General features: G+C 42.1%; 1 protein-coding gene across 2 annotated transcripts in view; it reads right to left on the bottom strand.

Annotated features, from left to right (window-relative positions):
- HPRT1 (hypoxanthine phosphoribosyltransferase 1) overlaps positions 1-14,533 on the bottom strand; it is a 701,758-nt gene that overhangs the window by 128,105 nt on the left and 559,120 nt on the right. Inside the window, exon 5 of one of the 2 annotated variants that reach the window (XM_044057580.1) lies at positions 5,948-5,965. The exons of the other annotated variant lie outside the window; for it this stretch is intronic. Coding sequence (XP_043913515.1) covers positions 5,948-5,965 — 18 coding nt within the window. The remainder of the gene's footprint in view (positions 1-5,947; positions 5,966-14,533) is intronic. 2 annotated transcript variants of the gene reach the window in all.

The raw sequence follows: 14,533 nt of genomic DNA, 5'->3' as shown, positions 1-14,533 counted from the left end.
TATACGTCAAGTTTGTTCAGCATGTATTCCAATTTGTTGGAATGGTTGGGAAAAAAGACTGGCAACTCAATGACCTGATTGATATTTGACTCGGAACAGACTTTAGGCAAAAAGGAGGGGTTTGTTCTGAGAGATACTCTAGCAGCATGGAAAATCATATAAGGAGGTCTGATAGATAATGCTTGAAGTTCTGACACTCTGCGGGCAGAAGTAATGGCCACTAGAAATATAGTTTTCCAGGACAAAAATTTGAGATCACAAGATGATGCTGGTTCGAAGGGGGGAAGAATTATCTGACACAGCATAAAATTCAAATTCCAGGGAGAATAAGAGATTTTGACAGGACGTCTCATGTAAAAAAACACCTTTAAAAAAAATCTTAGATAACTTGTGGGCCATAACATTTAACCCATCGAATCCAAGGTGGAAATTTGATATGGTGGCTAACTGAACCCGAACTGTGGCCGCTGGTACTCCTTCCTTAAAAATCATGGTCAAAAAGTCTAAAATGCATGACAGAGGAGCTCGGAAAGGGTCAATATTTTGTATACTGGTCCAAACTGAGAACCTTTTCCACTTACTGTGATACAGTTTTCTGGTGGATGGCTTATGAGAAGACAATAGAATTTGTCTTGTGTCATCTGAGTGAATGAAGCCTGGCTATTTGAGGAAGTGGATCAGCCAAGCAGTCAGCTTTAGAGACTGCAATGATGGATGGAGATCCCCTGACGGGTGTTTCAGGAGGTCTGGAACTGAGTCCAGGATCCATGGATCCTCCAGCAGATGACGGTGAAGGAAAGGAAACCAAATCTGTCGAGGCCAATGGGGGGTTTTGAGGATAACAGTTCTTCCCAGCGATTTTGCTTTCTGTAAAAACCTGGGCATCAATGGAATAGGTGGGAATGCATATAGGAGACCCGGAGGCCAATTGTGTATGAGTGCGTCTTTCGGGGGATGTCCCAGAGTTGGTATCAGGGCAAAGTAGCTTCTGCATTTGGTATTGATGTGACTGGCAAAGAGATCGCAGCAAGGCTGGTCCCATTTGTGGAAAATCAAGTCCGCAACATGTTCGTTGAGAGACCACTCGTGAGGCAACAGGATCGCCCTGCTCAGCTTGTCTGCTATCATGTTGCATTTCCCCCGGGATGCGCGGTGCCAACAGAAAACGCTGGGATGACACAGCCCATTGCCATACCCAGAGGGCTTCTCGACAAAGGGGGTAAGACTTGGTTTCACCCTGTTTGTTCAAGTACCAAACCACTGACATGTTGTCAGTCTGAATTGCAATTGTCCCTAGAGGAAGAGAGTCCTGGAAGTACTGTAACGCCAGAAGTACTGCTCTCAACTCCAGAACATTGATATGCAGATGTGACTCTTGATCCGTCCATGTGCCTTGTGCAGTCATTCCCTGAAAATGCCCCCTCCCCACCCTATCAGGGAAGCGTCTGTGGTCATAGTGGCTACTGGGGGGGGGGGGAGCACAAAGGGTCTTCCTATTGTGACATGAGATGCCAACCACCACTGAAGGTCTCTCTTGCAAGAATTTGTGATGAGAATCATATGGTTCATTGGCAACTTCTGGCAAGACCATTGAGTGTATAAGGAGCCATTGAAGAATTTGCACATGCATCCTTGCGAGTGGAATGGCTAGAATTGCTGCTGCTATCAAACCTAGTACCTTCAAGACCTCTGTGGCTGTAGCTTTGTTTGACACCAATGAGTTGGTGTTGGCGAAGAAGTGAGACCCCTTCGATTGGAAGACAGAGTGGTGGTTGAGGTATCTAACTCTGCTCCTACAAAGACGGTATGCTGCGATGGCGACAAGGCAGACTTTTTGAAGTTGACTAATACCCAAGTGGTGGCAGAGTGTCAGAGTAGATTGTGTTGCCTGAATCAATTGATGCCTGGTGGTAGCGGTGAGGAGCCAATACTCTAGATATGGAAACACCTGGAATCCTCGATGCCTCAGGTGAGCCGTGACCACTGCCATGCATTTGGTGAACACTCTGGGGGCTGTAGTGAGACCAAAGGGCAGGGCTGGAAACTGGTAGTTATTGGCTCCCAGCCGGAAACGCAGGTTATCTCTGGAGCGTCTGCCCATCTTTATGCAGTAGTACGCATCCTTGAGATCGATGGAGCACATCCAATCGCCTTTCCCTAGAAAGGGAAGAATGGCCTGAAGCGTGACCATTCGGAACTTCTCTTTTTTTTACAAATTGGTTGAGTCTTCTGAGGTCCAAGATGGGTCTCCAGTCCCCTGTTTTCTTTGGAACCAAAAAGAATCTTGAGTAAGTTCTGAATCCAACTTGGTCTGCTGGGACTGGCTCAATTACTTTTTTTTCTAGCAACCTGCAGACCTCTATGGTTGCTTGTTCCCTGAGACTGGGTGGAACATCTGGGATTCTGTTTACAGGAGTGGGAGTGGAAGAGAACGATATGAAATACCCTCTGGAAATGATGCTTTGTACCCAGGTACTGGACGTTATGTTTAGCCAGGCTTCTGGGTACAAAGATAAGTGACCCCCGACTGCCTCCAGAGCCAGACAGCCGGGTCTCCTTTCAGGAGAGCTGGTAGGGCTGACCAAAGAAAGGTCCTTTGTCACCCTGCTGTTGTGGACCCCCCCCCCGCCGCGCGGGCGGCATCTTCCATTATAACCCCCTCCTCCTCTGCCTCTAGAGGGGGTTTCTCCACGTGTGTCCTGAAAGGCTCCCTGTGCTTTTTGTAACCACATTTTTCCGCCCTTAGGACCCTTGGGATAAGGCTGAGTATGGGGTAGAAAAACGGACTCCAACGGCAAATAGAGTCTTGCCTTCCTGCTCACACCTGGTTAGAGTTTCCTTCACTTTGGGCCCAAACAGGGATAAGCCAACAAATGGGGTGCTGATAAAGGAAGACTTGAAAGGCTCCGCAAAGGAACAGAGACGCATCCAGGCTTGTCTACGCAGAGCAATGCCTGAACTAGCAGCTCTACTCGAACCATCAAGCTGCATAAGATATGAGGCGCATGGACGAGTTCACAACTGAGTTTAGGGTAGTGAACTGTGTGTTAACTTTGTTGGCATCCCCTGCAGCTACCGTACCCTGGAGAGTATCTCCTACCTCTTTCAGGAGATCTCTTTGTAGTCTTGTAAAATGGGTTAAATAGTTCAGTGATCATAGGGGAAAAGTCGCTCAACTAAACAAGCGCTTCCCATATCTATCCATGATCCTAGAATCTCTGTTAGGAGGATGGATAGATGAGGATGTCTCAGACTTTTCCTTTTTGGTGGCTGCAGCCACCACCATGGCATCAACAGGCACTCCCTTAGTCAAAAAGGCTTTGTCCACTGGGGCAGAGATGAACTTACTTGGCTTCCGAGGGACAGGTTCCATGGCCTCCGGAGACTCCCACACCTTACGAGAGATCAGCTCCATGAGCTCATCGTAAGGCGGAGACTTAAGTGGAAGGTTGAGACCCGAAAGCCTTCAAGAGCACTGACTTGTCTTCAGTAGGGCTTTTGGACTGCCAACCGCCCCCTCTGATTAAGGATCTCTAATATCTCTGCAAAGGAGATATCCTCAGAGGGGGCTCGAGGGGACCCTTCTGACTCATCCAAGTCTGTTTCAGATGTCAAAGACTCCTGTGGGGAGTCCAAGTGTCTCCTCTTGCACAGTCTCTTCCTGGGTACCTCCTCAGTGGGGGGATCTGAGGAGGTCTCAGAAGAGCAGGGGGTGCCCTGTGAGGCTACTTGAGGGTCAGGGTCTCTACGCTTGGGTGGACCGGTAGAAGCAGGAGCGGACACAGGCGCTTGAGGGGAGGAGGAAGCCAGATCTGATGCTGATGATATCTTTGGAGACACGCCTCTCCACATAGCATCGAACGCACCATGACTCCGACAAGAAGGGGTACACAGCTCCGAAGGGACCGTCCGATCCTCCCGCACAGAGGCCATGGGCTCTGGACCCGAGGTAGGAGCAGAGCTCATCCGAGCCGAAGCCCCAAGAGGAAGAGTCGGCACCGACAAATCAGTACGACTATCCTCCCCGGACCTGACTGGAGAGTGTCGACTCCTAGAGTCCCCAGTTGGCACAGAGAACGTCCGAGTAGATGGAACCGATAACACCGGTGCAGGTCTCAGCTCCACAGGTTCAACAACTATCAGGTCAGCCTCCTTCAGCTCCGAAAGTCCAGTACGGCTTAGAGGAGGAGTAGTCAAGTCCGGGTTAATGGTCTTAGGCTTCGACAAAGGCATCGGAGGCGACAACAATTTAGCAAGGCCTGGTGCCCTTAGAAGCTTCTGCACTAGCCGGTCCATATCCATATCTGACAGGCTGACAGAAGACTTCGAGGAGTGCATCAAAGGTGCTGATTGGAGCACAGGAGATGAGGGTATCTCAGACACCGGCTCCAAAATTGTGAGCCGGCTCCAAACAGAAGGGACACTCAGCTCAGAGGACAATGGAACCGATGACCCTACACCCTCTATTTTTTTTTTGTCTTTCTGGATGCTTTCGAGTCACCTGAGGATTTGGAAGAATTTGAGGATCTACTAGTACCATCCTGGTCACCCAGCACTTCGGAGAAAGGGTGCTGAAGTAAACCCCTGTCTACTCATTTTCTCCTTCTCTCCAAAAGTACCCTGGAGGAGAAAGAGTGACATATACTGCAAGCGTCTTGGAGGTGTTTAGCCCCCGGACAATAAACACATTGAACATGCCCAGTCAGTGACAGACATTTTTTGTCCACAATCCGGACATTTCTTAAAGTCAGATTTTGGATGAGGCTTCTCTTTCTCATCAGACATTTCTGTATCAGATTAAACAATTTTAAAGAATTAAACACCCTTAGAATTATCTATCAAAGTACACCTAAGGTTAAATACAAGGCCAACTCTTAGGCCCAACACTATAGAAAAACAGAAGCCAACACAGGGCACTAATCTAAAACCAAGTCTAAAAGTCTATAGATTTTATAGATATATATATATATATATATATATATATATATATATATATACACTCACTATCCTATAAAGAAGTGAAGAAAAAAAGTTTTTAAACTTGCAAATAGAAGAATCTATTTATTAATAATGGTCCGAGCTATCTGGAACACCGAGATCTGTGCCGCGGCAAACGAGATCTGGGGTAATTCCAGCAGTGCATCATGGGATAAGGGGCTTGGTCTCGAGCTACTGGCAAACCTTGAGCTTTGCTATAGGCCGTGTCGGAGCAGAGGATCGGCTCCAAACCCATCAGTGGGAATAAACGGCAAGATTTAACAACTTCACATTGAATATTTCAGGTGGCGGCCGACCAGCACTTGCCAACTCCTTCTGCTTTGGGCTCCCGCGCGGCAAGAAAAGCTGATGTAATGGCACCGGCTGCATGTTTTATACCCCTGATGACTTGACATCATGGAAGAGGCGACAGCATCCAAGCAGAAATCCCAAGACTCTGGTATTCGGGCCGACTGAGGGCTACCTGCAAGCAGATAACCCAAGTGTGATGACTGCAACGGTGAAACACAAAGAACATCTGCACATGACGTGCCTTATTGCGCCACTGATGAAGTTAAAGGAAAGCATACAAGAAAAGGAAGTTATTCAGTCAGCTATCACACATTTAACACACATGCACAAATATTTGCTGCCATATTTACATTAATTGCGTTAGCAAATCCTGACGAATTGCAGCAACCCATGTCGTATGAAGCACCTGCAGCTTAAATGTTTTATGCATCTGGGCAATGTGCAGACAGTTGCTTGAACGCTCAGCTGAACTTATGGTAGCAGAACAAGTGCATCTCATGCAAAAATTTTATCAAGTCTGAACGCTACTTGAGCAGTGTGGACACATGGTCCTGCTACTTCCAAATTAATCAGTGTGAACACTACAACATTGTTTTGTATTTATTAATCAATTTGGTCTTCAAGAAAATTCAGGGTACAAGAAGAATAAAACACTTACTTCCACTATCAAGACATTCTGGAAGAGAAGAAAAAAAAAGAAATACAAATGAAACAGTTCTGTAAAAACAACATACAACATGTCTTGTTGAAGCAGATGAGTAAATGATGTCTTTCCAACAAGTTATGTTACTTTAACTACTATAGCAATAACTACTGCTAACAAAAAACACAGCAGTGGTAGCTACAAGGGCTAGTGTGGGGTGTTAACCTACACTGACAATCACAGTCCTTAAATCCAATCTGAATGTTCAAACACAACTTACCGTATGTATTCAAGAAGCTAAAAAATACTGTACAATAGTTCAAAACACAGAAACTGCTTAATAGAACAAAGTCCTTAAAACAAATGGTCTTACTTCCTTTTACAGGTATTTTTTTACATAAATTGTCAGAATACAATTAATGTATAAACAATTATACCAAAGTGTATAATTTACACACTTTTTTCTCCTTGCCAACGACAAATTTTCCGTTTTCTTTTCCATTTACTTGTTATTTATCTCTGAAGTTCGATGGTCTCACCACTGCCCACAACAACAAAATAAATACTTTAGATCACTTAAACCTGTTATTGGTCCTGTCTATGATCTCCAAAAGAGGCGTGTCCTGCCCACAACTGCGGGGAGGTAGGATTTCTATGGTGTGGACTAGGAAACCATTACTTGTACTTTGCTGGGAGGGGCAGGTTGGCCTGAAAGGAGTGCTCCTTACAGAAGTGAGAGGTCTTCTCTGGTCAGTACATAATCAAATGCATGTTGGGGGCAAAGCTGTAAAAACAGAATAACCTGAAGCCACCCCTGATGACTGTTTAAATTATGATCCTCTTGAATGCTACCTGGTGATGGGGAGCAAATAAGCCAAAATGGCCAAGAGGGAGCTAATGACTAACAGACAGTTCAGCTGGGGAAGTCACCTCAATAAAAATGAGGCATCAGCTGGAGCAAAATAACGTGTTTTATGCTGATCAATGCATCTTTATCAAAAGCCAAATCACCTCCACTGGTCTCATATTGTCAGTTACACTTACAATCAAATGAACAGCAGTAAAGTAACAAAATTCTTCTTCATATACTTAACCATAGCTTTTGACAGTTTCACTCACATACCTTATTGCAGATACTGCAGCATTTTTGGTTTACATAATACTACGTCACAAATGGTTACAACAATAAATACTTGCTTTAAGAATGACTAGAAGAATAGAGGACTACCATTCAATACATGAGGCCCTGCACAAATGGCAGCAATCACTAGATTTGGTCTAACTTCTAAAAAATGCTTTCAGAAGAAAATGATACAATGTGGAATACTTCACAATCAATACAAGTTACTGCAAATGAACTGATCATGTACCCCCTCACCCTACCCAAGGTAACTGGCTGGGAAGCCTTTCTAATGCACCTACACTGTTATATGTATACACTCAGACTACTGTTTTGCTTTACCTTTGTCCACCTACTGAAATGAGGAATCCCCCAACTGCACTTCCAGCCTCCCATCAAGACTGTCTGCTGGCATCTTGTTTCTGTGCATTTAAAACAAAAACTAAATATATTGCACCAACTGCTAATTGCTTCCCTGCTTCCTTTTCTCTTTCTCTTCTTCTGGCCATGTGGTGTTCCTTCACAGCACTATGGCCAGATATGTGGTTATTCTGCATTCCCATAATATTGCACTAACGTGAATGGTAGCCTCTAGTAGACATTATGGTTTGCTATTATTATACATTGCTGGTTGCAGCTGGCCACCTGTGTTGACATGCCTGTTTTGGTGCCATCCTCCTAATGGGTATGCTAATGTGCAGACGCATCCAGACTGAATACCATATCTGCTGATTAGTGGCCCCCATTGCTCCCCTCATTCCCATTTTTGGTCCCCCCCCCCACCAGTGTGGAAACCATACAGTTAATATTGTATACGTAGAGAGGATTAGGTTACTTTCATCAACTCCTGTCCATCCTACAATCAATTACAGCAGCCCACCCCTGAGCTACAAATAGGTCAAATGTTCATCCAGCCAACTGAATACACTTTACAGGAAAAACTATTGCCCCTAAAGAAACATCTCACCAGATAAATATACAAAAGAAAAAACGGTACTTGCATATTATCACAACCAGATTCTAAACGACTCACTGCCGACATATTTTGGCAGGCCTTCAAGCTATTGTTTTGTTTGGGAAGGAAATTAAACTTTTTTTTTAGGATATAATGTTTATTACGCAAATCATATGGATATTGAAAACATATCATATTTTAAAACGTTATGTTAGCATGCAAGTCACACTGTATGATCTAGAACTTCGAGCAATATAAAAAAAAAATTTCAGGTTTTGGATGAGCAACAGTACGTTTGCAAGACTGTTACACATACCTCAAATCCCCCGCATTCAAGAAAACTGGACAAAAACAATAAGGGTGGGGGACAAGGTAGATAATAAAATCAGGCACAGATTTTTAAACATTACATTGTTCTTATAAACTTGGAAAGTTGCAACAATTACATGGTTTCTGTTCACATGCATTTTGTGGAATGATATGAAATGTACATTCAAAGGTATGTCAGTATTTAGGGACTTCAATCCTCAACAACTGCCAGAAAACCCAACATTTTATTAGGAACAACCCGAAAAATATGAGGTAAACATCAGGACATTCTGCGAAAATACGGAAAAATGTAGATGCCGGAGAACTGAAGCATTTACCATTAACAAAACTTTGATAAAAATATACATATGTACTTCATTTACAAGCAAAGAGGACGAAGAAGCATATAGTTTAAAACGTGTTTTCTGAAGCCTGCTATACTGTTGTAAATGGTTTCCCAAACAAAATCTTAGCTTGAAGCGCTGCCAGAAAATAGCAGCCTTGAGTAGCTGAGAATCTGGTTGAGATAATATGCACGTAGAAAAAAAAAACATATCACTCGCAACTGCATTTCTTTACACAGAATCACCCCATACAGGTACCAATTTAGCACTATATTTGAATACACTCCCAATAGTAATCTGTATGCAACTCCAATCCCTTGTGTACCCGTTCATAAAAAAAAAAAATCCTCCCAAAACCTAATAGCACTACTACACTATTGAACAAAGCTACTTACTGTAATGCCTTCGGAACACAATCAGCCAACCTATATAACCTTACCTTGCCCACATGAATTGCTGGTTAAAAACAATAAAAAGGAAAGGGAAAAAGGAAAGCATGGGTCAGACACAGATACAAAAGAAAATAAAATTTAAGAAAGTATACAAGACAGACTTTGGGGGGGGTATAAAGACAAAACGAAAGTGGAAGTAGACTAAGAAAACAAAATAAAGGAATGAGAACATAAAAAAACCCACCTACTTTTCTCCCCAACTCTACTGACAATTCCATACAAAGTTAGAAAATGTTTCCCTCTAAAACATGAAAATTAAATTAAGCACCACTTGTCTCTATTCTCAATGCTATTTCTTCCAAACAAAACACACCTCTCTCTACAACACACTGCTTAAAACTCCACAAGTTCAAAATAACCCCCCTCACCACAACCACATTCTCCTCAGCAATTACTCAAAGCATGCAATCTTCAAACATGATACTCACTCAAAGCACTAATATTGTGTCCCCATCTCCTACTTTTACATTTAACCCTTCACTGTAGAGAAAATTAAAATCAGTACCCCCCCCCCCCAACCACTCACTCCCAAAATGCTAGCTATCTCAGAACCTTGGATCAAAACAGGTACCTCTGACTTCAACATGCACTCCCCTGGATATACAAGTGCTTTCATTCACAAATCAATACTGGACTTCTTTAGAATACCAACCCACTACATGACATCATATTTAAAGTGTAAATAACCAACAAGCACTAATAGTTCATCAACATATTCAATTAAATAATTTTAATAAGATATAAGCACTGAAATAAGAGATACAAATATAAACCACATTATACTAAACATATTAAATTTGTAAGGGCAATTTAATAAAACGTTATTACATTTAAATCTATTAATTTAATGTAACAAAGTTCCCCCTGTCCCAAACAGAGCAAGATAAAATAATAAATTAAAATAAAATCTAGATAGCCATCAAACAGACTACCTAGCTAACAAATTTTCTATCCCTTAAAAAACATTTAATATTAATACTTTCATTAAGCCCTGAAAACTTATCTTGTAACCTAATCTGTCGTAATATTTCATTTTTCTTGAAATAATTCTTGTAGTGACCACCCCTGTAATCCAAGGATACCCTATACAATACACTAAAGTAAAACTTTTTAAAGGAAGAACTTGACCTAATGTGCTTTAAAGCATAATTTTCGTCCTTCCTGCTGATGGAATACAGATGTTCTTTAATTCTTTTGGACAATCTGTGTATAGTCATACCCACATTAAAACCCTCTAAATGAGAGCAAATTGCAATATATACTAGAACAAAAGAATTACATTTGAAATGTTCCCTTAATTCTCTAGTTGTATTCAAATGTAAAAGATTCATATTAGGTCCTTCCAACAAACACTGCAAGCACTACAAAAACCACACCTACACATACTCTTATTTTTATTAGTAATTACAGGGGGCACTTTGTGTCATTTTTCCAAAATCCGCATTTCCTTATAATGTTTTCCAATTATTCGAAATCACATTCATTACAGTATTATCCATAGTCATTTGCAAAAAAAAAAAGCTATTTTGAAATGCGGTGTTAGACTGATTTAAAACTTTTTTGGGGATTACCAGCTATTAATATAGGGCCAAATTGCTCAGCCCTTTTAGAAGTAATTTCTTTAGCAGTAACTTCCAGTCTATATCTACCATAACCCCTTGTATACAAAAAATATCAATAAGCTCATGAATACCTTGTAAAAAAAATCCGTCATCAGTGCCAAGTCTAGATGGTCTTATAAGTTAATTTAGCTAGCAGATCTAGGAGATGCTCTCTGATACCCTCGCTGTGGGAGGAATAAAAACACCTTTTTGAAGTTTGCAGTAGTTTATTCAATTAAGCAGGTAGATGGGCGAGTGTTCTTGCTCTAATATATTACATTCAACAGGTCAGTTATTTAAAGGCAGTTTCAGACAATGGTGGGAGGTTCCATGGGACCTGACTGAAGGAAAATCTGGGAGATGGAAAACAAGGAGCCAATCCCAAAGCTTAGTGGGTTAGTCCCTTATCTGAATATTCCTTAAAGACCTGTGAATGTTTACCAGCTCAGTAGCCTATGGAACCTCATTCTTAGTTAATAGGTTTTATTTTTAACAAAGCATGACAACATACTATGAGCTACAACTACAGAACTATATTTAACAAAACACTTTCGTCCGAGTTTCATCAGGTCCATCTAACAGTGTTTTCCCACTTTGATAACTGAAAATGCCCTCATTTATGAGGCTAGTCAGTCTGTTTTGTAACGTGTAAAATTGAGAGGCTGTCTGCAACAGTGAGATTCATGTTCCTTGGAGCCAAGTATGAAAGCTTTATTACAGAACTTTTTCCAGTCTATCACTGTAAAATGAGAGGCTATGCCCATTTTTATGGGGCTCAATATCTTCGGATATATAATAAGGGCTAATATTCTCTTTTAAACAAAAAAGTTTACAATGCATGTTTATAAGAGGCTCATATATTATGATTAATATGACCAGTCCCTGTTCTTTTTGATAAAGACAGTCTGTTTCATATGCAGGGGAAGTAGTCATTTAAAGCTTTAAAGTTACGGTAGAGGATTTCCATTTTTGAACAATACATCAGGAATTAGTGGGTCTTTTATGGGGGTTATCTTGTTAGATTTGGGTTATTTTATTTCTAATTGTGAGTCAGTCAAGTTAACTTTATAGCACTACGTGGCCTGTTTTGCCAAATTAGTTTTACAGGGTGACTTATCCAGTGATGATACGGTTTCCATATAGTCCATACTTTATCCCTTAGGTTGTGTAATGTTCCTAGCTCTTTTGGGAACCATATGTTTTGGTTGGGATTTTGCAGGCTGGTTGCCTTGGGGAAATTTTTTTGTAACATGAACAGATCATTTTGGTTGCAGCCTTGGCTCAAGGAAGGAAAGTATTTGAGTCCAGTTTTGACAGGGGCTCATTATGTACGACTTGTTTATTTTTCATTCTTTCAGTTTGTGGATGAAAAGAAATGGGTGTTGGTCCAGTCTCTTTTTTGTAGAATTTTCTTAGAATAATTGGGTAATGATTGCTGATGGGGAGGGGGGGGGGTAGAATGGTGAACTGAGAGATATAGCTTTGAGACTGAAATGGATTACAATGTTGAACAGTGAAGAAAGACCAGTTTTAAAGTTGGGTCTGGTGAGCTTTTTAAATTGTATTAGTCAAATGTTTGTAAAGTAGTTAATGTCTTGGTGTTTACCCTTCTAAATCTAAGATGTTTTTGAATGGCTTGGAGGACTTCAGCATATCATCTGTGATACTGGTTATTTTGTTTGGATTTGCTGGTGGGGAGGGTACGCTGCTGCTGTGCTGAGATAGTTTGGAGCATGATGTATTGATAATTTGACTGAGGGACTCTAGCACTTTAAGAAGAGAAAATAGGTGGAGTTGAGGAAGAATGGCAGCACCTCAAAAATGCATAGGACCATAGGAAGTTACTAGGCTAATGGCCTGAGGACCTTTGCAAGCCTAGCCAAATTTACCCTTGTTACCACAATCAGCACCTATTGCCCCTGTCCAAGAGAGACACAGGTAGAACCCCTGGGGTGAATTTACAGTTACCCATCCAGTCCTCCACACTGCATTTGAAGAGGGCCAGTGAGATGTTCTGTTTGACGTGAGGTGGGAGTCTATTCCAAAGGTGTCGTAATTTCTGGGAGAAAACTCTGTCCCTCCAGCAGGTTCTACTGATGCCTCGTACCAGGTTCAGGTCCCTAGAGCAAGTAACCCATGTGCCATTTGACTTGTGGACGTGCAGCATTTCCAATAAAGCAGGGTCAGAGATTACCTTTCATGCAAGGTAGAGATAACCTCTGAATAGTCTGTATGAAACAGAATAAAGTGACAGTGATTTCAGCCAATCCACATAGGATAGCTGCTGAAGACCTTGAATTTTCCTTATGAGGAACCTTTGTGGTCTCTCCAATTGCTGCAGTTGCTTTGAAAAGTACATACCAAAAGGGGTGTTGTACTCAATTCCTGGCCTAATGAGGGAAGAGTACAGGAAGGTGATAACTTCTCCTTTACACGAGGCAATGCCCTTCCTTACGAGATGAGCCATATAAGAATGCCCTTCTTACCACTATGAAAACATGATCAAAGACAAGGTTGTGGTCACCCTGAGTGTACAGATCTCTCACCACAGAGTGCGTACTTACTGTATTGCCATGGATGTGGTAATTTGCAGGAACATGGCTCTTACCGAAAGGGATGGTAATACATTTTTTCCATTGAGTTTGAGGCCATGACTTTGGCACCAGTCGTTTGTTTACGTAAGACCTTCTTGACGGATGTTGACATTGTTTGGAGATTCTGTGACCGCACCCAGTTTGAAGTAGTCAGCAAACTTTGTCAGCCACAGTCCCTTGGTTTTAGCTTGTACTTCGGAGAAATAGATTCCGAACAGCAGAGGTTCGGAGACCGATACCTGTGGAATGCCACTGGTTACAGGTCTCCTGTTGGAGGTGGATTCCCCTATTTTGACTGTATGGGTTCTATCAGCGAGTCAGTTTGCCACCCACCTTACCATATAAGGGTTAATATCTAGCTGTGAGAGTTTATCAATGATGCCTGAGTGAGGGATACTGTTAAATGCCTTGGCTAGGTCTAGGTAAGCTGTATGCACAGATTTCCCTCTTCCAGAGCCCTGGTGACAGTCTCAAAGTCGTCCACCATGTTTAACAGGCATGATCTCCCCTTGACAAATCCAAACTGGGTAGGATGTAGTGTTCAGAGATTACCTACATCTTTGTTGATAAGGCCCATGATGATTCTCTCCATGGCCTTGCAGATAAGGCTAGTCAGGCTAACAGGTCTGTAGTTCCCAGGGTCAGTAGAAACACCACCTTTGTGCAGGGGGATAACGGTGGCTGTTTTCCATTCACCTGGGATGAAGCCAGTGCTTACACTGATTGAAAAGAGTACCCAATGGTGATGCTAATTCTTGTTTGAGCCTATGTATCGGGTCCCACTGATGCTGTGTTTTTGGCCTTAAAGAGGGCATTTACAACGTGCTCTTTAGGGATACAAGGTAGGGGACAAGTGGTAGGGATGTCATGAGGCTCTTGTGGCAGGGGACAGGGGAGTGAAGTTTTTACCAAAACTGTCAGCTAACAGGTTAGCTATGTCCACTGGCTCAGTATGTGTGCTACCATTAACTACCAGTTCGGTGCATATCTGGGCCTTACCTTTTAAGATACAGATGTAACTAAAGAATGCCTTATGGTTGTCCTTTGTTGAGGAAGCTAACTTGGATTTGAAGTTTGCCTTGGAGGACTTAACAATAAATCTTATTTGCTTATTTAAGCTGAAGAGGGAGTGTCTCCAGTTTTAACACCTGCTCCTTCTTACTCTTAGATAGCAGTTTCTTCCTTTTATTGTAAAGCCTGTTAATGGTGGTTATCCACCAGGCAGG

The sequence above is a fragment of the Protopterus annectens genome, chromosome 15.part0 (assembly GCF_019279795.1).
Source record: "Protopterus annectens isolate FY-2018-M chromosome 15.part0, PAN1.0, whole genome shotgun sequence".
In the NCBI taxonomy this organism is placed as follows: domain Eukaryota; kingdom Metazoa; phylum Chordata; order Ceratodontiformes; family Protopteridae; genus Protopterus; species Protopterus annectens.
This window is presented reverse-complemented; position numbering and strand designations above follow the sequence as displayed.